This window comes from Montipora capricornis, chromosome 6 (assembly GCF_036669925.1).
Source record: "Montipora capricornis isolate CH-2021 chromosome 6, ASM3666992v2, whole genome shotgun sequence".
Lineage (NCBI taxonomy): Eukaryota > Metazoa > Cnidaria > Anthozoa > Scleractinia > Acroporidae > Montipora > Montipora capricornis.
Window position 1 is genome coordinate 72,872,085 of NC_090888.1, and position 24,463 is coordinate 72,896,547.

Here is a 24,463-nt window from a genome sequence, read left to right on the forward strand (position 1 = left end):
GCGGGATCAGGGCGGGCGAGGCCTGAGATCGGTGGAGGAGGAGTATAAGGCCATCAAGATCAAAGGCGCACTTAAACTGTTCAAGAACACTGATCCGACAATGGAGCTTGTTCGGAAGTTCGAAGAACGTTCAGGTGTGCTAGGCCATAGCTCACTCATCAAGGAGGCGACAAAGTTTAGTAGAGATCTTGGATTAGAGCTATCTATTACATACCCTACCCCAATGTGCTGCACGGAGGAAGGTGAAGTAGTGAAAGAGTCAAACATCAAGTAAAAGCTAAGAAGCGCACAGCAGAAGAAATTGAAAGATCAGGTATCAGGCCAAGCTTGGCAGGGAAAGTTGATAGCTTCTCGATGGGAGGAAGAACAAGAAGGCTCTGGTACAGGGGATGTCCGACAATCCCATAGCTTTAGTTGGCTGTGGCAATGGAGGACATGCCCGACATATGTTATCGCTGGCGTGTTTGAGCTGTACGAACAGTTACTTCCCACCCGAGTGTACCAGAGTAAGAAGACTAGAACGGGGTCAGACCAGATTATGTGCCGTTTATGTGGCAAGGCAGCTGAGACGGTGGCCCACGTATTAGCTGGTTGCTCTGCGCTTGCTCAGTCCAAATATCTGCAACGGCATAATGCGGTGTTGAAAGTAATTTTTTTCGAGATGTTGTTCAGCCTAGACCTAATGGATAGTGTACCGCCATGGTATTCACTGAGCGAGCCTAAACCTGTCTATCAAAATGACCGAGCGCAAGCCTTCTGGGATGTCCCTGTTTATGCAGATCATGTGACGGTGAGAGCTAACAGAATTGATGCCCGAATAGTGGACAGCACAGCAAAATCTGTCATCTTGCTGGAGATGAGCTGTCCTTGGATGAATAACAATCTCGTTCCCAGAGCCCACGTGTCTTTTGGTCAGTTCCAAGACACGGAGCTCTGGAATAATCAATTTTCAGACTCCAAGATTTCAGGAGTTCCGGTTACACGGCGCATGCACGCCATTGTTTACAACATGGCGTCCAGAGATAAAGTAGATGTGGATGCGTTCCACAAAGGCATACAATACGCACTAGAGAAGCTAGGAAAGTCCAATTTGGCTTTAAAAGAACAGCAATATCAGATTTTGAAAGCGATCGTGATGATGAAAAGAGATGTTTTAGCGGTTTTACCAACGGGTTTTGGCAAATCACTCATATACCAAAGTTTGGGTTTCATCTTCGATTTCCTGAGAAGTGACTCTGATTCCCAACACGCAGCTATCGTTGTGGTTTCGCCGCTAAATGCCTTGATGCAGGATCAAGTAGAAAAGTTGATGACCTTTACGAATGTATGCGTCATGAAAGCCAGTACCGATCTGAGTGATTCCAGCTCTGACCTTCGACAACGTGCTCAGATAATTTTCGCCCATCCAGAGGTATTTGTGCAGAGCCAGGTCATGAGGGACACGACTCTCCAGAAGCGTGTTCGAGCTGTTGTTGTAGACGAAGCTCATCTTATAGAAGAATGGTAATTTTTTTTACCTTATTCTCTAACAGAAACTTAAATTAATTCCTAAATATGGAGTATAAAACAGAGTTCTTTCAATAGATACAACGGCTGCTATTAGTTAATATAATTTCCATGCATCTTTTCGGCTAGAATTCCTCAAATTCCATGCCCATAAAAAAAGGAACATAGCGCAAACAAAAATCATGTCTGACTCCCTGAATATTTTTGCTCAGTGAATTCTGGTCTTATTAGTGAAATGACGCCATCGTGCAAATGGCCTATTGTGGCTCTATCTAAGAGACAGGGAGGTAAGATAAAAAATCTGGAGACTCATAGATAATCTGGGACAGCTGGGAGCCATGGCTTTATCCAAGTAACCTTCAGGAGGCCAGTGTAGATGTGAACCCATTTCTCTCAGGGTCAATTTAAGCTTTAGAATAATATTATAGTACAATTGTTTGGCACCTTATGTATTTTCCAGTCCAAGGTACTCAAACTGATCCAAATTTGAACATTGTATATTGTAATGTGTATGACACTGTTTTATTTATTGCTCAAACAGGAAAGACTTCCGTCCAGCATATGCAAAACTTGGAGTCCTCGGAAACTACTTCCCTCAAGTACCCATTGTAGGGCTTACTGCCACTGCTAACTGCAAAACACAAGGTATTATCTGTGATTCCCTTGGACTGCTTGAGCCAGCAATAATCAAAATCAATCCAGATCGTGAAAACATCTATTTTGCATCATACAAAAGAAAGTCAACTGGTGATGATAAGCTTCTAGAAATTATAGAACCTCTCATGCAGCAGCTAAAACAGGAGCGACAAGAATTTCCACTAACACTTGTTTATTCCAATTTGGAAACCATATCAGATTGTTACATGTATTTTAGTGAGATGCTAGGTACAGAACAGTATGAACCACCTGATGCTCAACCTATTGCAAAGAATCGCATGTTCACATTGTTTCATGCTCAATACCCGAATCATGAGCGCCAGAGAATTACAACAGAGTTGGCAAGTGGAACCTCCAAGCTAAGAATTCTATTTGTTACTGTTGCTTTTGGCATTGGTGTAGACATTCAAAATATCAGACAGGTAATACACATTGGCATTCCATATGCTATGGAGGAATATTTTCAGGAAGCCGGACGTTGTGACAGAGATGGCTTGCCCTCAAAGGCATTGGTCTACTTTAATGCCTATGATATATCCCAGTCAAAAACCCAAATGGCTGATGTCATGCGAGAATATGTTACAGCAAACAAATGCAAGAGAGAAATTATTCTGAAACATTTTGGATATGAAACTCCCAGACGAAGTCGTCCACAGCATACATGTTGTGATTACCATGAAGAGACCTGTGACTGTGACAGCTGTTTGCTTTCAGATGTCTCAAACCTCTTCTTGGCCAATCCCTTGGAAGACACCAGTGAAGCAGAACCATCTACTGTGAATAATCATGAAGTATTATCTAAATCAAAGGCTGAAAAGCTACGCCAAGATTTAATTGACTACCGGTTGTCCCTCCATGGCTCTGGGAGATCTTGTGTCGGTGGAATTACTCTAGCTACAGGATTTAGCATACAACTCATAGATAAAATCGTGGACAATGCACTTTGTCTAACCTCTGTAGAGAGAGTTATGATGGATTTTCCTGTGTTTAGTATTGCCCATGCCCAAGCAATTTATAACACGGTACAAAAATACCATTGATGTTTATTAAGTTAGTGATTTGTCTAGAAATCTGAATTACCAGTACACATGATGTTTTTACAGAACTATGAGTCGCAGACAGAGCAGTGAGTCCCATTAGAAAATGACAATTTGAACAAATAAAGTTTTCCTTGAGTGTTCATCATTGCATCCAGAGGGAGAAAGATACATTGTGCATATCACATAGTTCAAATTTATCTGGAAAACATGGCATCAAAAATGGAGGACACAGTGAGGTAAATCAGTGGTAGTTTTGTATATTAGTCATTGATTTTTTCCATAAACAAGGCACAGGTATCCTCCTCATTCAAAATATGGCATAATAAAAAACCCTGCTTGGAATGTTCTAATTTTATCACTTCCTCAGTGCCCATACAGCAAGTTGTGAGTGGGAAAGCAGGGCAGTAGGGTGCATGCTTGAATTTTTTGATTTTTTTTGTTTTATACACCTCATTCCAATATGGCGACAATTTTACTATTCTTTTGTGGCTATGTTAATCGGCCCTTGTCGCCTCGTTTTAGATTAAAAATTCTTTTGAATTCTGCAGATGCAGTCGAGGCCAAGAGGGCTAATGAACATAATTATAAAAGAATGATAAAATGGTCGCCATTTTGGAATAAGGAGTATTCCATTTCATTTTCTTTTATTTTTTTTGACACAAAAGTGAGGGGATAGGGTGTGGGGTGGGGGGTGAGGCTAAAGATCCCCCAGCCCATCCCTTAGCATGGTCCCTGCTCTGAATTGGTGTTGTCATTATTGTTTGTACCTGTGTCTCAGCAGCCATCTCAATGTTGCGCTCACTGAAAAAGTATGAAACATAAACTGCGCTATTTTCCATTTCCAAAACAAAGCATGCTGTTGAGCTGAAAACTTGCATGCAAGTACATTTTTTTAATGTCTTTTGCCTAATGAAGGTAACAAATCAAATGCTCGTTTGCCTTTCAATTTTTGATTTTTTATGATGTCACATGCAAACCAAGAATTATGTTGATATTTCAGCCTCTCCTTTACCTGCATGCACAAGATACAGAATACATATACCCATGCACTTATAGATGCGTAGCCAACAGGGACAGCCAGAGAAAGGAAACCCATGGGGTACATGGGCAAACAAATTCAAATGTGTGTACACTGTATGATCCCCATATTCTCTGTATCATTTTAAGCATTCATACTGTGTGCAGTATACATGTAGATTGGAACCAAAAGTGCTTCTAATAGTCTCTTGGTGAAACCCAAGTTTATGTGTATAGGAACTTCAGAATCAGCAAGGCCCAATTTATCCTTTTGCCATTATGTCATCATGAAACACATAGCTTTTGTAAGTCATTTACATTTTCAGACTGAAGTACAGTGGTAGAGAAATAACCATTGTTGAATCACATATCATCTTCACTTGCATTTTCTATCTCATTAACATCTTCAATAAGGTCTTCATCATCTTCTGCATCATCACAATTGGCATGATAGTTCTTTGCTAAGCGTCTCTTGTGCCTTGTAAGCCAGGAATGCAGTAGGGATACATCAAGTTGGTCCAGTGGGCTCTTACTAATTGTTGGAAATGACCGGTGAGCTCTTCCAGGCTGATTACTAAAGGGCGCTTTGTTGTGAAAGAGTTTAATCATCTCCTTAATGTCCTGTACTGTGCTGGTGTGGGTATGTGACGTTGAATCTGGTGGAATATCACTTGTTATATCATAATTCTGAATTATCTTGTTCAAACCATATGCAGCAGCAGTGCTTCGTTCCACAGCCTTTAGGGTCTTGTTGCCACACATGCCTTTCAGAATGACCTTGTAGTGCTTAATAAGCATTTCCATCTTGAGGTCATTAGCACAGTTATTTCCAGCACCACCCTTTGTATTGACAAACTGACCATGGATTACCCGGTGTGCCATTTGTTCAGTATAGAGGCCCTTAACACAAGTGATCAGTCTCATTGCTTCATAAGCATATTTCATTCCATGCCTCCTTGATCTAAAGTATAGCATTAGCAGCTTCCAGTTGATGAGACTTCTTTCTCCATCACCTTCTTTTTCTGTGTCATTGAGTTGCATCAGCATGACACCTAGCTGTATGCATTGCAATGCATAATTCATTACCCTGTCATCATTCTCAGGTGGCATATCAGACATTGGTGAAGGTAGCTTGGTTTGATTCTCTTCACAAGAGGTTTCCTCCTGTCTTGCTTGTGGGATTCCCAGATGTTCTCTTGGCCACATGACTACTTGTCCAATGCTGATTATTCCTGCTGCAATTGCTTCAACTGCTGCAACAAACACAGGAACAGTCTGCTCAGTTTGTATGCCTTCAGCCCCAGTAACTTGCCCAACGCCAAGGACCTCATAACCATGTGGTAGCTTTGGCTGTACGATTATAACCACTTGACCTTCAGGGTGTTACAAAAATAAAATAAAAGTTACCGGTAGGTTAGGTGTATTTTAGACTGCTGAGAGGAGTACGGGGTGGTCCATGTTTACAGAGCTATAATTATATAGGGTCACACCTAAGATTGAAAGTTGGTACAAGCAAATTCTGTCTATGTCCAACACATTGGTGACTCCCAGTCCCTGACATCATCAATGCCTTGCTGTGCCCTATGAGTGTCTTAACATTACTGAGTTCTGACATGACCATGCTTGTTAACACCCCTGTCTCTGGATTACTGTTTAAGCCCATCACGGATCGCTCTTAATCCAATCAGGGCCTCCAGACCCAATGACATTCCACTTATAATACCATTATGTTTTTTTGGTTTATCTACATTGTATTAATTTTTATCTCTTTTACCTTTTACGCCCTATCAAATGAAGCCAAAGCCATTTATTTTGTCCTTTTCTTTAACAATGCTTTATCCTTAAGTGGTTACTTTATAAATCTGTATAATATTATGAAGTGTGAATAAATAATGAACTGAACTGAACAAATGTGTGAATTATCCATAATTCAGCTGCCATGGGTATCTTACTAAAGTATTGCTTCCATTATCTCTGTATCGTCAGTGTCATTAGCCAAGTGGACAAAACTCAATTCAATAATTATAGAAGATAGCACAGAAGACAAACCAGACGGTTTTAAGGCTGTTTATCTGAAATAGGTTAAAAAGCATGCTTTGACTACACTTACATGTAAAAGCTAATGCTACAAGTGAACTATCATGTACGTGACTGTATATCATACCCTGGTATTAGTGCATTTACAAACGTCAATAAACCATGGGTGCATGTATATGTACCTGGTGCCAAGTTTGGAGTCACAGTCAAAGAAGCACAAGTGGCAGTTGCCTGTTGGTCAGCTGTCCTATTTCTCTGTTCTTGCTGCTCTCTCCAGGCTTTCTCAATGTCAAACTCAACAAAAGCAAACTCTTCTACAAACTTGCCAATGACCTCATCTATAAACTTTGTCTTCTGTTCATCGCTGGCCTTCTTATCGATGAGTGTTATCTTAGTGGGTGTTAAGGCATCAAGGCTATCTAGGCCTGCCCAGCTCATAAATGCACAACACAAGTATGCCTTGGTAGCACACAGCATAAGGTTCTCAGCACTTTGATAGTTCTGTTTCACTTTGCTGTACACATTGGTCATATGCCATTGTTGCCTCAAATGGTACAGTGTGCCTGGCTCTCTTCCTGATACTGCATTAGGCTTGTAAAGCTGCTCCCAGATGTACTGTTTGGGAGAACAGAAAATGGGTTCATTAGTTCAGAAATAATATGTTATAGATTAGGGGCACTTTAAAATATCAGCATTTGAGAAAGGTTCATAGGAGCTGATGTGCAATCCTTGCAATTTTGCTTGTTAGCTAAATTAAAACTTGTTGCATATAAGAGGCACATACAGTTCAACTCTTAGTAGGTTCTGGCTCTGACAAGGGAAAATATATATGATTGTGTTATTCACTGGGTGGGAGGTCTGTATAGGAAAAAACTGTGCCCTTGGTCTTGGGTACTCGAGACCTCGGAAGCAAAGTGCCTAAGAGCTAAGAAAACAATATGAGTATGTCTCTGATCTCTCAGCAATTTAATATATGTGGCTTGCGAGTATGAACATATTTTCAGCAACAGACAGGTTTAATTAAACAGTTAACAATAACTGCAGTCTTTCTAATATTGGAACAACTTACCCCAAGAAATGACTGCTTTGCATGCCACAAGGTCGCATTCTCTGTGATATTGTCGAAACGCTCAGTATGTAGGTCACACCCCATTCTTGTTTTCTTGGCCCCTGTCACCCGTTCACGTCCCAGTAGGTCACCACAAAGAGGCACATTCACATTTTTTAGTACTCTTTCCCGCCTAGCAGATACTTCCTCAGCAGAGATCCCAGGTGGCACAGGGGGTTCATTATCAGGAGCATACACTTTCATTAGGAAATCCTCAATATATTCCAGATACTGGACTACATCTGTGTGTTTGCTCTGATTGTAAGGGACAATTGGCAGGCCGATAATGGTAGACTTCTTTTCCATTTCTTTGGAATACCTATTTTGTAAAGAGTCAGTTTTTAACTTAGTTCTTACATTTAAGTAAAGTGAGTTCAAATTTCCTTTTCATCCCTGTAGTTTGTCTTATGTCAGTTTATAAAAATTACTGTATGTAGTTGTTTTGAAACAAACACTTCCATAACTTTAATTTACACCACCATAAGTTTTAACAGTTACCTGTGTGGTATGTGGATGATAACAGCACTTGTTAGATGGTTCAGACAAGGGAAGAACTGAACTAGAACCCTGGCTACTAGTATGGTGAAGTCACTCTTCAACTTCTTCAGCTCATCGTCACTAAGTAGGTAGTCGGTGTTATTGAATTCATTAATGTTTGTCATAAGTGGATGAGTGTTGTCTAGGTGGCTAGATGGGACCCTATCAAATGTAACGTAGTGCCCTATCCAATGTATATCAGAATTTCTGTGGTTCTTTAATATTATGTTCGCAAGGACAGTAAAGTCTAGATTATCAAATACAATCCGAAGGCTGCTATTGGTTTCAAGCACTTGCTGAACTTCTGATTTGATATCTCCACCAACACTGTCCATGATGTTTAGTAAACTGTCCCTGCTCTGTGTTACACCAGTCTTGTTCAGTCTCTGAAATGTCTGAAATCGAAGGTTCCCAGTTAAAATCTGAGAATAGATTTTTCTTCCATCATGAACTAAAATATTGTACCAACCAGTAGAGTGACTTTGATGTCAACTGAACTATTTAGATGATGTCAACTAAATATTGTTATGAGGGCCTTACTATTTATTTGAAATGTCAGAGAATGACAGCACCAGCGAGGATTGTTAAAAATATTAAGAAACAGGCAATGGAATCCCACATATATTATACAGATGCCTACCTTCTTAGATGCATGCCCAGAACCAAGGATCACTGCATTGACTTTCTGTACCAGAGACAACTCCCTGTTTCTGTAAGGATCAGTAAAATAAAGTTTGAATTTTTTTTAAATCATGGTTTTATGTTCTGTCACTCAGTATTTTGCATGAATTAAAATACTATTAATAACTGTGCCAATAGGCCATTTTACAGTTGTTTGCTCAGTGACAGGGCTTGTGATAGCAGCGACACTGCTGGTGACCTTGAATTAAGTGATACAGACCTCCCTGTTTTTGTCATGCAAATTGTGTTGTTGATATGCAAACTACATTGCATTTGTCTAAGAAAACCAAAGAGGTTTGTAACAAAACAAGATCACCGGGAGCCTTAAATTGTGGCCATTCATAGGCTTGGTAACTAAGCCACAACAGTAAAATGGTCTATTGAGCAATCAGACTAGCAGCCCAAAAGTGCTTTGATTCAGTAGCCTATGAGAGTAAATTGTTTAATTTGTTTTAGTGTGAACCAAGGAGTTAATGAAGTATGTTTTATACAATTTATATAAACAATTATTCAGAGAAGTAAGGTAAATTATTTAACTTTTGTCACATGTGGTGGCACTAGGTGGTCTGTCAGTAACAGGGTCATTGTGCCACTATACAATTATAGCCAATCAGAAGGCAGGATTACTGAATTGACCAGCAGTTTGTTGATATGTAAAATATTTTTTGAGGGTTGATAAACCAAAAACTGAGAAGGAGTGAATTGAGGATTGTTCATTGGGAGGGCTATTAAACTTTCATTCACTATCAAAATGTTACATAAGAACCTCATAAGTAGCATTACCTATTGCATCATTGTCCAGTGTCACACCAATGTATGTACCAACCACTTTATACAGAGCAGCCTAAATCAAATTTTTGCTTCATATTGATTTGGACAATTTTTAACAGCAAGGTTTGCAAGCATGTACTGTCCAGTTAGGCTTGGGAAAAAATACAGTTGAAACCTGATTTTACACTACCTGGTATTCATAAGCACACCATAGGCAGTACATATCCTTGGTACCTGGCTGTCATCTGCTTTAACATTCGGTAATGCCACAGCTGACAAAAAGTCTAGAACATCAGGGGCTTTTTCCTTCATTTCAGTCAGAACAGAGATCCATTTAAATTCGTTTAGTTTCTTTTCCCTGTCCTTTGTCATTCGAAGAACAGACGGATTTTCTTTCTTCTGACAAAGCTTTTGGCACTGACTATCAATATCCTGCAGCATGATAACTTTCACACAACTCTTAATGAGTGGTATTTCCATCATGGCTTCTGTCAGAGCTGGAGGTGATGATGCTGTTATCTTTGCAACCAGTTTTTCTTTTTCGTCAGGTGTAAGCACCCCCATGGTCCCTGCAGCAGGAAGCTCGGCAACCTGTGTGTATGGAAGTGTATAAATTGTTTGGGTCCCGGCCATGAAGAGAAATTTTGTATTTAACAAAATGTATAATGCAAAGGAAATGCAGGGTATTCGTATTGTCGACTCAATTACAGTACCATTGCATTTTTATGCAATTTGGAGATTTCTCTTTTATTTATTGGTATATAAAAAATAGGGAGGTCATTTGTCGAATAACTTACCTTGTTCTTGTGGAGTCCAGAGGTGGAAAGAATATCAACTCCTTGTTTTCTGTCTACGCCAACCTTGTCTAAAGCTTTAGGTTTAAGAAATTTTGGTAAATTTCGGGTGGCATCAGTTGACTCATGACGCTTCTTCCCTTTGTGTACGTCGTCAACAGCCCTCAATAGCGTGGAATCTTTATCAGAAAGCTGCACAGTTTGAACTGCTGGTCTGGGTGCTATTTGTATAAGACCAGTAGTGGAAGAGCTCGCCGACTGAAACCGGCTAGCCAGCCGAATCTTTACAGGTGGACTTGCTACTGGTCCGGGTCGGGTTTTCTTACTTGTGTGTGCTGTTGAAGGCGATACCGTGGGACCCGATGGGCTCTCCTCAAGCTTCTTTCCCCTCTTTATGCGTGTATTCTCAGATTCTGAATGGTAGGCCCTCTGTTTACTATCGGACTCTCTGCAGAGAGTTTTGAACTCTTTAAACGTTGCTATTTTCCGAGCACAAGACCGGCATACAAACTGTGACAATCCGTCATGTTCACTTGCTTCCAGACCAGTAATTTCGTTGTATCCTTCCATGATCGCTTCCCTCTGGGACTTTTCGCCGAAAAGTAAAATGGGGCGATCATTAGAACTCAAGGGCTTGCAACAGCAGCGACAAATCTTCGTGTTTACAAGTTTAGTTGGAGTTTCCTGCGCCATATTCATTTAAATGACTGTGTCAACAAAATCGGAACAGCTGAGCGCGAATTAAAATTATAATTCGCGCTCAGCTGTTCTGATTTTGTTGACACAGCCATTTCCCCAATTTTACTTCCGGTAGTGTACGCATGAGCAGTTTGATAAATGGAATAGCCAATCAACGTAAGTCTGAAAATTGATTATTCCAGAGCTCCGTGTCTTGGAACTGACCAAAAGACACGTGGGCTCTGGGAACGAGATTGGATGAATAACAGGGAGATCAAGAGCTGCGAGAAGACGGAAAAGTATGCCCCATTGCGACTGGAATTGAAGAGGCAGTTTCCTGGATATCAAGTGAAACAGTTTAACATCGTAATGGACGTGTTAGGGGGATACAGTGAGGAACTGGTGAACACCATCCGAAGTCTTGTAGGAGTTAAAAGGGGCAAAGAAGTATTGTTGAAAATGCAGAAGGTCGTTTTGTCTGAAAGTCTGCAAATTGCGAGATCTTTCAAAGTGTTAACATAATCAGATACTAACTCCGGTCAGAGACAACAGAACAATTATTTAGGATCGTCTTAGATGCTTTAATATTATTGTTTAAATAGGTCTGAAGAGATTCATTTCACATTTTTACCTTTTTAAGAATCGAAGTTAACCTTTTAATTCGCTTATATATAGATCGATATATGTAGATACGAACTTTTTAGATACATTCAGGTTATTTTTACAGCCTTTAGGTTACGCAATTGCGCCCTATTGAGCTATGTGCTAAGCTAGCATACGAACGTTTATACTGCATAATAATAATAGTAACACCTATGTACAAGCAAAGACAATATTCAAAAGAGACAAATATTCGGATTTAAGATTAGGAGTGAAAAGTCTGTATGACATATAGTTAGCAGCATCCAAGTATCTCTAGTATCTAGCTGCTTACTCTATTAACTTGGAGAAAGAGTTCGCTGGCATTTTGTAAGATGCAAAAGACAGAGGAGGCACAGAAATGGATAATTTCTCCGAATGATCTTTATGCGTGCGCTCAACGACTTCGCCCAGTACTATTGTGTTTTACATTGTCAATAAATTTGCGGGTGTGTGTGCCTACTTGTAGAAAAGATCCTTGATATAATGGACAATTGATAAATCTGATGTCTTTTATTTTTCGATCGCTCTGACAAGGGGCTCAGTAATGAGACGTCAGTCAAATTTCATTACAGTGGTCAATTTGCCATATCGACCCATTTGATCATAAACCCATTTATGCCTTTTTAAGCCAAAATTCTCTGTAAAAACATTAATGGTCTATTGGTGCTTCCTTAGCAGTCCTTATACTCTCAGCTCTTTAACCGTAAAAAAATGGCTATGTTGTAGTTCGTGTTCAACTAACATTGGTGTGTATCAAGTCATGTTGAGGGTAAAAAAGGCCATTCAACGAAGCTGAACGGTGTTAAATGAAATGAAGTTCAACGAAAAGCGGCAAAGCCTCTGCAGGGATGGCGCAGTGGTGAGAGCACTCGCCTCCCACCAATGTGACCCGGGTTCGATTCCCAGCCTGGCCTCTGCGTCATATGTGGGTTGAGTTTGATGAATCTCTACTCTGCACCGAGAGGTTTTTCTCCGGGTGCTCCGGTTTTCCCCTCCCCCCATAAACCAACATTTGATTTGATTTGCGTTAACTTGTTAATTCAATTTACAGTGTCCCCGATTAGTGCTCTACAGCGCTAGAAGATTAGACACTTAAATAAAGTTCCTTTCCTTTCCTTTCTTTCCTTTCCTTTTTAGCCAATTGCCATTAGCTGAACTTGAAGCAATCCCGGCGCGTTTTTCAGTCTCGGGCAAGCAAATGACACACGGTTCAATAGTTTGTTGATCAACAAATACTGACAATATTGAACGATATGTCATCAGCTTCAGTCGCCGTGAAATATGGAAAGACAAGCTCACCCGTCATTGTTTAACGTGCACGAAATCGTTTCTCATAATGAACCAAAAAAGCGTATTTATTTTGTTGTCGCCCGATTTCACCAAATTGTTCAAATCGTTGAGTTGTGACCAGCACTTGATCCCAAGGAGCCGACTGCAGAGTTCATCAGTATCAAAACGCAAAGATCACCAAGATGAAACGAGCAAGAGGAATTATCCATATCTGTAATATATTGATAAACTTGTTAATCTTAAACTGAACTTGCACTTTCGACTGATGCACTCTTGTTTCTAGCCTGTGTACAGCTTCCCACTCTCCGGAAAAAATCTCCGATGTCAGTACTATTTTTGTAAACCGCGTAAATACTGCATTGTAAACAGTGTAAATACCATGTTCTAAGTAGTGATTACATTGCAATAACGTTAGTAGTCTATTGTAAATAGTATAACTACCCAGTCGTAAGTAGTATTATCAAGTGAAGCTATGATCTTCGCAGTTACGAACGCAATTTTTACAATTATTACAATTTTTACAATTTTTTACAATTGCGTTCGTAAGTCCTGAATTTTTCAGGCTTCTCTACGCAATTGTAAAAATTGCGTTCGTAACTGCGAAGATCATAGCTTCACTTGATTTCATATCCGCAGTTCATATGATTCATTTCATATACCATTTCATCATTAAGTAGTATTAGTAAGTAAGTAAGTAGTGTTAGTAACGTAAGTAGTCCAAGCAAAATAAATTTAAAAAAAAATCTCCGATGTTTGAGGAGAGCGGGAGGTTTTGTTTCTTTATGCCCTGATCATATATTCTTCACTCAGTGATTCGCGGACACGGACTGCGCATGATCACAAATCTACAATAGAGTCGTAGTCTTCCCTCGGAAAAATTATGTTTGCCAGGGATGTACTCGAGGCCCGCTTTTTTCAGAATACAATTATTAACTTGAAATTATTGTGGTATTTGGATTTGTTTATTTATTTGTTGTTGTTTGAAAGGGTCTAAGGGCACTTCAGTAGCGAATCCGGGAGTGTCGATAAATAAGCGGCACTGGCACTGGTTAGGGTCCGTTTGGAAGCTACAATAGATTATGATTACATTTAATTTGACTGACCGTCCAACTCGACAAAATGTTTGCCTGAAAACTCTAAAAAAAACTGTGATAAAATCTCAAAAATGCACGTGAGCAATTGGGAGAGGAGAATATCGTCTTGTAACACGCACACTCACGACAGACACACTCCGTTGATTTTCAGTTGTGAGACCAGCCCTAAGCCATTTTAAAATACACATGTACACACGTCCCTCTTTGTGTCGGAATCTCAACATGAATTCATGGAAAAGAAATGAAAGTTATCGCTTGGATACCTTTTGTTTTGCAAACGAATCCTCTTTAAGACAAAATAACCTGTTTAAGTTACTTACTTTTATTATTGTTCGACGCAACGCGCTGAAATTAAGTTTTGCAAACAAGGTACTCCAGTCTTCTTTTCTTGGTTGCATGGTCGACAAGGTAAACGACGTTAAAACGGCTTTTAAATGATACAGGATCTAAAGATAATTTAAAGATTTACACAAAGTAATATGTGTTTTTAAAAAACAAAAATCCTTATGTGGTCTGGTTTGTTATTATAACTTGAAAGACTAGAACGGCTTAATTGTAGTTTCCAACGAATGACTCTAAAGTCATATCTGTGATTGGTTATAAAAAGAACGATACCCTCAGTGAATTTGATCTTTTTAAATTTGTCCTTGTTTAACTTATTGTTTTATGAGCGCGCAAAAAGACCAAAATATTTTGAAGGCGTCAATACGAGGACGAGATTTCGTAATCAGGAGATTAACATTATTTTCCTTCTACTGTTGGCCTCCACTCGTTTTTCTTTGTCTTCAAATTCAAAGATTAACAAAAGTAAAATGGTTTCTAGGCAATTTCTAAAGCTAGCAAGAGAAGTCTATTCATTTAATTACGTTTGCAGGTTGAGAAAATAATTTTTAAAAAGAAAACAACGAGACAGAATATCAAATTAATAAATTATGTCATTAGGCACAGGGAAAGTTCAAAGCATTTTTCAAATGGCACGTTTTTTATTTTGCTTTTCGATTTATCGTACAAACTTATATGCCTCTTTCTTTTAAATCCTATAAACGTTTTTTTTTTTTGTCTTTACAATAGAAATGTTGAGGAATTTTGTGACAAACATGTTAGCTAAAGATACGTATGAGATGTCTTCTGCGTACGAATGATGAAAATAAAAAGGACCTTGAAATGGCCCAAATTGTTATTGATAGTTCAATGTCGCAGTAAATATCTTCACAGAAGTTTCTCCTCTCTCAATAAGCTTACGTTAAATATGTCAAAGTCGATTTCGAACAGCAGATTTTACCGTTTCAACGGCCGTTCGGGTGCCTCGATTTAATATGGCGGTCCAAATCCCTTCTTCTTACGAGAACTTTTCCACAGTATTGGCATTTGTAGGGAGTGTCTCCGACTGCATGAAGGCGGATATGTTTTGCCATATTGCTTGGATCTCCGAATCTCTTTTGACAATATTTGCACTTGAGTGGTTTGTAGCCAGTGTGAATGCGCATATGGATTTTAAGCCCGTATTTACGAGTGTATAGCTTTCCACACAGTTCGCACAAATATCCTTTATTGACTTTCTTGGAGTTGAGATCGTTTATCATCTCTTCGTTACATCCTGATGTCTTGGGTTTTTCTGGCTCGAGTTGACCCCCGTTCAAACTCGTTCCGTCCGGGTTCGGCGTGGTAGACGATGATGGTAATCTCGTAAGATTTTGCTCTGCTCCGAACATCATTGGACCCGAGGGATTCACTACTGGTTGACCATTTATCGATGGAAATCCTTGAGGAAAACCATACTTGAATAAAGGCATTCCAGATGGGCTGCAAAGCGGTGGCCTTGGCTGAAGCAAAAAGGCAGGATTACTTAACATATCCGGCATCTGATTCTGTGAGAATGCTGAGGAATCTTGTGATAAGTTGTACCGCATGCCATTAAGTCCATTTAGTTCGTTTAAAAGTGGTCTTGAAATTGATGGAAATTCTGTGGATACTGGCACATGTCCAAGCTCTGGGCTTTTAAAGCCGTTGAAACTTGCGGAGCTGAAAGATTGCGACTGGTTGACGTGAGGTACAAGGGGAGAGTTTTTCATTCCTTCTTTCATCCCGAATGTTTCAGCCGTAAAGGAAGGAAGACTGACTGGTGTAAGTGGTGTAAGCACAGGCTGCAACTTGTCTGGAGATTTGACGACCTGCAAATCGGAGCTTGAGTGCAGCGAGAAGCCAGGTGGCGAAGCTTTGGAGGATGAACTTTCTCCTCCAGAACTTTGCAATGATTTAGGGCTCTCCTTCATCAGAAATGAGTCGGTATTAAAATTGGAGAAAAAAGGAAACTGATTCATGGCAAGAGAGAGGTTGTTGAAGCCATTAAAACCATTGATACCGTTAAGACAACCCATGCTACTGGCTAGATTGAGTCCTGTTGAAGAATGCCCGCCGTTCACGATAGGTTTGTCTTCATGTAAAGACGCATCCGATAAAAAAGCGCTGCCGGTATGGTGATGGTTCCTGCTTGTTTCAGCTCCGTCATGTTTCAGGTTGAGAGGTGGTTCGCCGTCCGGTTTTGTTACCTGTATCCCGTCTGTATCCGAGTTTGGAGTTAGAAACAAAGTGCTCATTCTTGGCGGCCTGTTTAACGGGTTGTTTCTACTTGGAAGGTTACTGGTGTGTAAGTGTGTTCGCCGACTGTGACACTGGGTCTCTTTATAGCAGTTCCCACGCTTTGAGGCGCACTCAAATGCGATGTGCGTTTTAAGTGTGTTTGGGAATGCAAACACTTGCGAGCAGTGGTGACAAATATATTGGTATTCACCTGTGAAAGAACCGACAGGTGTAGCAAAATTAATGACACGTGCTAATGAGCCAGCCAATCAGAAGCGGTGCTCTGAGGACAGCCAAACAGCGAGTCAATGACACGTGCGAGCTGCTCTGAGTCCTACAGTCTTTACTACTGGCTTAAAAGTTATAATAATAAAGGCGCTCGTACGAGAAAGGCTATTAATATTCAAAGGCACATTCATAATTAACCAACCATGCTGTAATTAGCTTCACAATTATTAGCTGGAGGAAGTAAGATTTTATCGAAACAAACGGGTTTTTTAACGTTTCTTTAATTAAGCTTGCGCGCCATGGTGGTATTCTTTGCAGGAAATAGAAACAGTGTGAAAGATCCGTTATTAGTGTACCACGCGAAGTGAATTTCACCGATTTTTGAGACAATGAAGTGTGCCACGAGGGTCGTTCAATTCTATTGTTAGATCTTTTGTTAATGACTCCAGCCAATCAAATAACGCTGTCAATCTTGCTTTTTATATCTTTTGGTGCTATAATAGGCGCCGTTGCCTGGTGAAAATCGGAGAGCGGTTTGAAAACGTGAGCTGAGCCTTGCAAACAGCTAAGCGATTCTGCAAGAGCTGAGACGCAGAAAAGCAGAACCAGTGAAAACGGGTCTTAAAAGGGAAAGTTTGACTACGGTTTTTGATTTACGATCGGCTGTTCTACAGGTGTCTTATGGTGGCCGTACTCAACACACGTGACCCGTTACAGCCGCTCTGAAGGCTTGTTTAGTTCGCCCTTTACTGCCTAAATATCTTAGAATCGCCACAAAGAGATAGCTGTTCGGATCACACAATAGATGTATCACGCCTTATACATATATAATTTGGACACGCGGCTCAATAGTCAACTCCTTTGTCCTCAAATGTCTCTTAAGCCAGCAGATGTAAAGAAAGATCGAAGCTTTAGACCGTGCAAAAAAATTTATCCTTCGGGACACAAGGATATCTCGAACTGGTAAATCCGCACTTTTACCAGTGAAGTCAAAAGTAAGCACGAAAGAATACGCGGGTGAGGCATTTAGGTTGATAATTTAAATGAGCCGGGTACCGGATCTGCAGAAAGGACTTTAAATGACTTACGGTTACTGCTTGTGATTCAACAGAATTGAGACCCTGACGCACATGTTACATTGTTCATCTAGTCACCGACAAATAGGTTCCTAGACTTCCTAGGAACCGCCGGCTAAATGAATTGTTCGCTTTGATTTAATGTAAGAGAATGTAGGAACAAACGTTCAAACAAAAGCTACCAGCACCTAGGCAAATATCATTTGCACAATTAAATGAGCAATTACGACTCTTAAAGGAGCCAGATTACCTTCATGGATTAAGTAAACCGTCCGCGAATCTATCCTTAAATAGACATTAAACAACGAGCTTAACGTGAGGACGATTTTTTGGAAAAAAAGTATCGTCAATGATGGAAAGATTACACCACACATTTGAGATCACAAGATGCATAGATACAGCGGGAGGAGTTTCTTGCTTTTAATAACACAAGTTGCTTGGAAACTTGAGGTTGTCCTGACAAAATTCCTATACTTCAGTTCAGAACGTTTTGATATTATAAGTCGACTTCAGAGAAAAACGTGGAACACAGTTGAAGCCTGGTTAGACATACTTTGCACATTATTAAAAGAAATAATATCACGGTGAAAAAGAAGCACTGATTGTGCGGCAAATATGCCAGTTAATTTTTCAAACTTAGCGTGTGGACCGAAATATCCATAATTTAATTCTGCATTTTAAAAGGAGTCAATTTAAGACATGCACGAGGTGCAAGCAACTTAAGCTATCTCGTCGATATAATTGACGTAACTCCATACTCGTACTATATTAACTCTAAGAAACTCCTAAAGGGTAGTTCACTAAATGGTAAACTACGATCTGCATCCTTCTGTCGTATAATGCTATCCAACGAGTGAGAAACTCGTCGAGATCGCTAATTACTTTGACGAGCCAATACTTTATTACAATCAAATTTCTTTGTTTCGATAGATAGGCACATCTTAGGCTCTACGGTGGTCTGAAAAAGAACGAACAATTTTACGCGTTTTTTTTTCACGGTAAATAATGTGTACTTATCAAATTTTACATGGACTCAGTGGAATTCCCTCAGGCTATGAAGAAGTGTGATAATTCTTTTTATATTCCCGTTCTTTTATTCTTGCAACAACTGCACACCGAAGTGCTTTTGAAGAAGGCATGCCTCAGTTTAACTACAAATCTACTTGATCTACAGCGATAAGCGTTTTCTTCTACCCCGCAAAAGGGGAGTTTCCATGGGAGAATTAAACGTTTAGAAGATTAATTATCGAAGCTTCACGTAACACATGCAACGTATAATAAATAGCAAAAAGTTAGTCTCCAGTTGTTAGCAGTCATCACAGCCGACAATTCGGGTAAATTACCGTATCTTCTTTACCAAACAATAGCAACGGTAAGTTTTGTAAAGAACGTTTCAGCAGTAATGGGCTTAAATAATTTGCGGAAATGACAGTCGCAAAATTTGACCGTATACCCAAATCTTTACCAGATTCAGTCTGGGTGCATTTTCCGTACAGGCGTGGTAAATTATTTTTTGAAGCCCACGAGCTTTTTTTCCTTTGAGATTTAACGATTGATTTTAAACAATGAACATGTTTTGACAAATTATGACAACAATAAGTTAACTAAGATCAAAATTCGACACACAATTTACGAAAAGGAAAAGTATTTTAATTTGAATTTTAAAAAATCTGTAGACGCTATTGACAAAAAAGGGAAAAAGGCTTCGGAAATCTATTGAACCACTTATAGTCTCTCTAAATGACAAAAGTATACAGACGTCTTTATAATGATATCAGATAAGGAAATGAGGAACAACGGGTTTCCTTAAGTCAAAACTTCCTATTAGTAAAGAAGTGTCTTAACATTTACTATGACCTCTTCAAGCGGACATGATTATGAAACATTTCATCGCATGTGAGCTGATCTAAGGCTAAACCAAAACGACCCCAGCTAGAGAACATCGGCTATTAGTGTGAGGGCGTTCAGAGGCTTGGTACGAACATTAACAACGGATTCTCTATTTCTATTAGCTTTTGTAGCGCAGCCGATCAGCCGAGCAAGTTTTTAAGGCGATTTAAGAAAGTTAAGGTAACTTTAAATTGATCGGCGAGCGAGAGAAGGCTCATCTATTATCCAATTTAAAGAAGTGTTTGCCGAACAAGCATAAATAATATGCAGGATCTGTTTGCATTAAAAGACAAAGAAATCACATGTTACTTGAACAATAAAGATACCAGGAGAACAGCTTGCTTTGCTTAGTAGCGGAAGGCCTATTTCGTTTCATTCGTGAGCTACGATTGAGGTCAAAATGAGCGAACATATTTCGCAATCTTCCTATAGAAAGAAACTAGAGTAACTATAATCTGCGAGCAATGAATTAGATTCTTTCTGGATACGGAAAGAGAATTTGAAAACTGATAGCTAGAGAAAAAAGAGGAATGTTTTATTATTTTGACAATGCAAATGATGCTTAAATTATACATAAATTAATTTTTGAAAGGACTGAGTAAACTTAAATTTGAACTATAACAGGGGGAAACATCTTCTTTTTTTATTAATTAGGCTGTATATTTTTTGAATGGTCATCAATTCAAGAAGAACATTTTTGAAGGAGATCAACATAACTGCATGATTTTAGCGAGAGGGAAAATTCCCAACAATTAAAACCCTTGTTTAATTCAGTCCCACAGATTACAAGCTTAAGTCTTGTATCGCCGAGCATAATTCACCCAGAAACGAGGTTTTTTGGCCACATTATTTGTCTTTTTTGACGTTGATCAGTCTGCACTAATGCCATAAATGTCTCTCTAGGTTGTGGTTTCCCACTAATTAACGTTAACCATCTAAAGTTGTTTAGAAATGATACAAAGTACTTCAAAACCTCGCGTCTCTGCGCGCTATATTTTGCATTGCTTTATATAATAAGCGTAGTGTTCACATTCATATTAAGGAACTTGTTCGAGGAAAAAGCACTGGTAATTTTGTTATTTTTCCAAGACCTAATCAAGTTAGGAGATGACTTGACTTCAATAAAACCATTGTCTCATTGGAGGTACAAAAGTGTTGTAGTTGATTCGAATGAATGTATCACCTGTCACAAAACCTTCTTCGAAAGAAAGAGTGTATTTATACTTTTGTAAACATTTTACTACATTTACCAGAAATGTACATCAAAGCAGCTTTGCTGGAGTATGTTTAAACCATTCGAAGATTTCAAAGTCTCATTTGCACTTTTCCAAACATTCAGCTGTACATGTTGGAATTAACTCTCGTTTTGTTTTGTTTCTTTTTGCGAATTTAATTTTTTTCCATTTATTTTCTCTTCCTCTGGTAAAATACCTCTTGCTCAGATTTCCGCACTTTATACTCAAAGGAATCCCAAACACAAAAGCTGCCGACTAATGACAGACCATTCACGGTCTGGTCGGCTCTCTTTTCACGAAGACCAAAGCAGAAACCAATTTTGTATGAAAAAAAAACTAGTGTAGTGAGGTACAAAAAATTTTGAGACTAATAATAATAAGAATGTTGCTATGTGGAAATAATTTTCCAGGCGAGTGACCGTCTACAATACACCACATGTTGGTTCGTTGATTTAGCAGCGATCTACCGGCTGTTTTTGCCCAGTAACCCGTCATCGAACTTAGTTATTTACCTGATTTAAGAGGCTCTGGGGGCGTTAATTTACTTGTTAAATTGATATTCTTTGAAGCCTACTCGTGTAGGTTGTGTCATGAATATTAAGACACAAGAAGATATCCATCTAGTATGGTATTCTTCTATGGGCGTTGGCTTATAAAGGGTCCCTGTTCCTGTTCATTTTACACACACAGAGCATCAGATTAGTTTTGTCTAGAGATTACAGTAAATTAACTGACCTCGCCGAAACCACCCATGAAGACAAATAAATAGCAAATTTAATAGATCTTATATCGGAAGAGCCATTGAAATTACTTACGCTACAAGGGAGGGTAGCGTCCACGCGACATCACACGGATTCGGTTTGGTCAATGGTGTATGCGAAAGCTTATAATAATAGAATTTCCACACTCTTACAAAAACTCAAAATGATTTAAGGTTGTGGTTAGAGAGCCTTTTCTTTTAGGTTGGACTCTATTGTATTTTCCCGCCTTCCATTAGCACTCTAATCACTGTTAAATACACCACGAAAGCTCTTTAGCAGCATTGAAACAAAACTGGTTTCTCAACATTTTTATTATGAGAACAATGAAACCACATGTTATCAAAGCATAAACTGATCGATCACGCCAACCCGCCGCTAGAACAGGAACAGTGAAACCACAATAATGAACAAAAATACTGAATTAAAATTCAAGTCATTGATAACGTGAGAGAACAAAAACGTTAATTGATTGTTTCACTAGCGCGAAGTCTAAGTAGTGTCACGTCTTTTTCGTTTGATGAACGGTGTGGCGTTAAAGGATCGATATGATTTCTCTTGGTGGCAATGGACTAATGATTGGAACATCTTATCTGCAAAGTACGCAACAAAAAGTAAACAAAGAAGCTATTAGGCAAAAGATCATCTATTTCCTCTTTCGTTCAATTTGCTGGATTAGTACACCATCCGCAATCATACAAGGAAACGAATTCGAATAAAGGCATGTCCTAGAGACGGTTATATTTCCACGAAAAAGACAACTTCTTTTTGTTTTTGATTTTAAAAAAAATTGATAGCAATGACCAGTTAAGGAATTGAAACCGACAATGGTAGACATCTCTTTAAAAATAAACGAAATAAGTTATAACTTCAGGTCCCTTGTGTAAAAGCTGTCGATTGAGTAATTTCTTGCTTCTTTGAAAGATAAATACCGAAAGAGAGAAAAAACGAGTTAAGCTTTTTTGGAAAGATGTTGAGTTTTTTCACAAAATAGATGGCTTAACGTTTTGGTTGGGTGAATTTAGGCAGATATCACGTCGCTGGAAACGTGCAAATGAGGTGAGATGAAAATAGCCTCTTATCACTCAATTACATTCTTTGGAAAAGACAATACAAACACATGCTTGGCTTTGTGATGCTTGTTAAGTTAATGTACATATGATCAAAATACCTTAGGATTCGCTCCATCACTACTCAGTAACCGCCCCCGTGCAAGCGTATTACGAAATTATTTTAATGGTCTTGTTTCAGTTCGCTAATTATCATCTTTTAAATGTTTTTTAATATGTCAAAAATACTGAAAAAGCACCCTTCTTGAAAGAGCACACTTTATACGGGACTTTATAACAAAGATGTGTTAGTTTCATAAAGATTTTAGCTGTAGTTATTTGTCGGTTCGCTCGGTTTCGTCAAGTTTGCTCAAGAAACTTGTTCAAAGCGTTTTTAAGACTCGGAGAGAACTGAATCGAAGAGAAAATAGGAGTAACAAATCGACGAGAAGGACAAAAAGGTCAGGTGCATAATTAATCTTTCCTGATAATTCTCGTATTGAAAACTGTTGATAACTGACTTGTTGAAGCTGGTAGGACAATTCAGCTCTAACCTGGTAACTTTTTAATTGTCCTTACGTTTACGATTTTGAGAATCTTCGGTAATAACAGAATTCTTAGCAAGGCTGTCCCCGTTGCACGAGCACGCTGTAGACAGTTTAATTTCTCAGAGGTTGCTGGGAGAAACATGAGAATTTGGTTTTATCATACCAGTTGATAAAGGTCGAATTACCACCATGAATGATATCGATTTGGAAAGCCGACGTTTCGAGCGTTAGCCCTTCGCTCTGACCAAAGGCTAACGCTCGAAACGTCAGCTTTCCAAATCATTCACAGTGAGTAATTCGACTTTTATCGACTCGTTTGATAAAACCAAATTTTCATGTTTCACTCTCCCACCGGTCTACGCAGCACCACACTTTCTTTAGAAACTAGAAATTTATTGCTGAGAAAAGATGCTCGGTAAAACCTTGTTATTTCCTCCAGGTTTAATTGTAAATTTTACTGAGTCCAACAAGATTAGGTCTGTCGAATTGAATCAAGAAAGTGGACGCAATTTCATTTCTGCAAATTAAAGAGTTGGTGCAAGTAAAATAAAGTTGCTGCAAATTATAAAAAAAAGGTGCTGTAAGTAAAAGCATCAAAAGTAATCGGGCGCACTGAAGGAATGACAGGTACAAAACACAAGCCACAGGTCACAGGTTATTGTTTTACTAGTGCAGGAACAATCTTAACTGTTTACAAATGCTAACATTTGGCCTAATTAGGCCTAAGGTTAGCTTAAGTGGTTGTTTAGGATACTTCCTGTATTGTTAAAACAATGACCTGTGACCTGTGTTTTTTACCTGCCCTTCCTTCAGTGCGCGCGCATACTTTGAATGCTTTAATTTGCAGCAAGTCGTTTTGTAAATTTGCAGCAGCTCTTTTAAATTTATAGCAACTTTGTTTTATTTGCAGCAATTCTTTAATTTGCAGCATATCCCTTGTGGACCATAGTAGAAACTTTCTTGAACACTCATACCAAAACCCCCTTTGACTATAAAAATAAGTCTTACGTTTATTGTTACTGAGCATTATTCTCTTTGGAATCTTCAACTTGGCACTCAGTCGCTCGGATGGCCATATTAGCAACTCCTCTCCAGGCCCCACCTTACAAATGGTGCGAAAGTAAAACGATCCCTCGAATAAGAACACCTCCACATTTTGTTCCGCAGGGAACCTTGCGAAGTTCATAAAAGGTATCCATGAAAGATGGCGGTCCACAACCCAAATTAACTGGCCACATTTGTAAGTC

At 39.1% G+C, this 24,463-nt stretch overlaps 3 protein-coding genes across 4 annotated transcripts in view; 1 reads left to right on the forward strand and 2 right to left on the reverse strand.

The window, feature by feature from the left end:
• The first annotated feature begins 682 nt into the window (after positions 1–682).
• LOC138054398 (ATP-dependent DNA helicase RecQ-like) lies at positions 683–3,550 on the forward strand. Its single transcript, XM_068900841.1, has 2 exons — positions 683–1,503; positions 2,048–3,550. The coding sequence occupies exons 1-2, from the start codon at positions 683–685 to the stop codon at positions 3,201–3,203; spliced, it is 1,977 nt and encodes a 658-aa protein (XP_068756942.1). The 3' UTR covers positions 3,204–3,550.
• LOC138054475 (uncharacterized) lies at positions 3,188–10,856 on the reverse strand. 2 transcript variants are annotated; one of them, XM_068900924.1, is made up of 5 exons: positions 9,545–10,856; positions 8,543–8,612; positions 7,327–8,297; positions 6,440–6,872; positions 3,188–5,473 (listed from the first exon to the last, which is right to left on the reverse strand). In XM_068900924.1, exons 3-5 carry the CDS (start codon positions 7,669–7,671, stop codon positions 4,584–4,586), a joined length of 1,668 nt encoding a protein of 555 aa, XP_068757025.1. In that variant the 5' UTR covers positions 7,672–8,297; positions 8,543–8,612; positions 9,545–10,856; the 3' UTR covers positions 3,188–4,583. The 2 variants fall into 2 exon arrangements, with proteins under 2 accessions (XP_068757025.1, XP_068757024.1); XM_068900923.1 differs by having other exon boundaries at positions 3,188–5,593.
• A 3,959-nt stretch (positions 10,857–14,815) lies between these two features.
• LOC138054476 (PR domain zinc finger protein 13-like) overlaps positions 14,816–24,463 on the reverse strand; it is a 17,749-nt gene continuing 8,101 nt past the window's right edge. The window contains exons 3-4 of the mRNA XM_068900926.1: positions 24,225–24,463; positions 14,816–16,643 (exon numbers count right to left, since the gene is read on the reverse strand). The exon at positions 24,225–24,463 is cut by the window's right edge and continues 2 nt beyond it. Of these exons, the coding sequence (XP_068757027.1) occupies positions 15,139–16,643; positions 24,225–24,463 (1,744 nt within the window). The 3' untranslated portion in view covers positions 14,816–15,138. The remainder of the gene's footprint in view (positions 16,644–24,224) is intronic.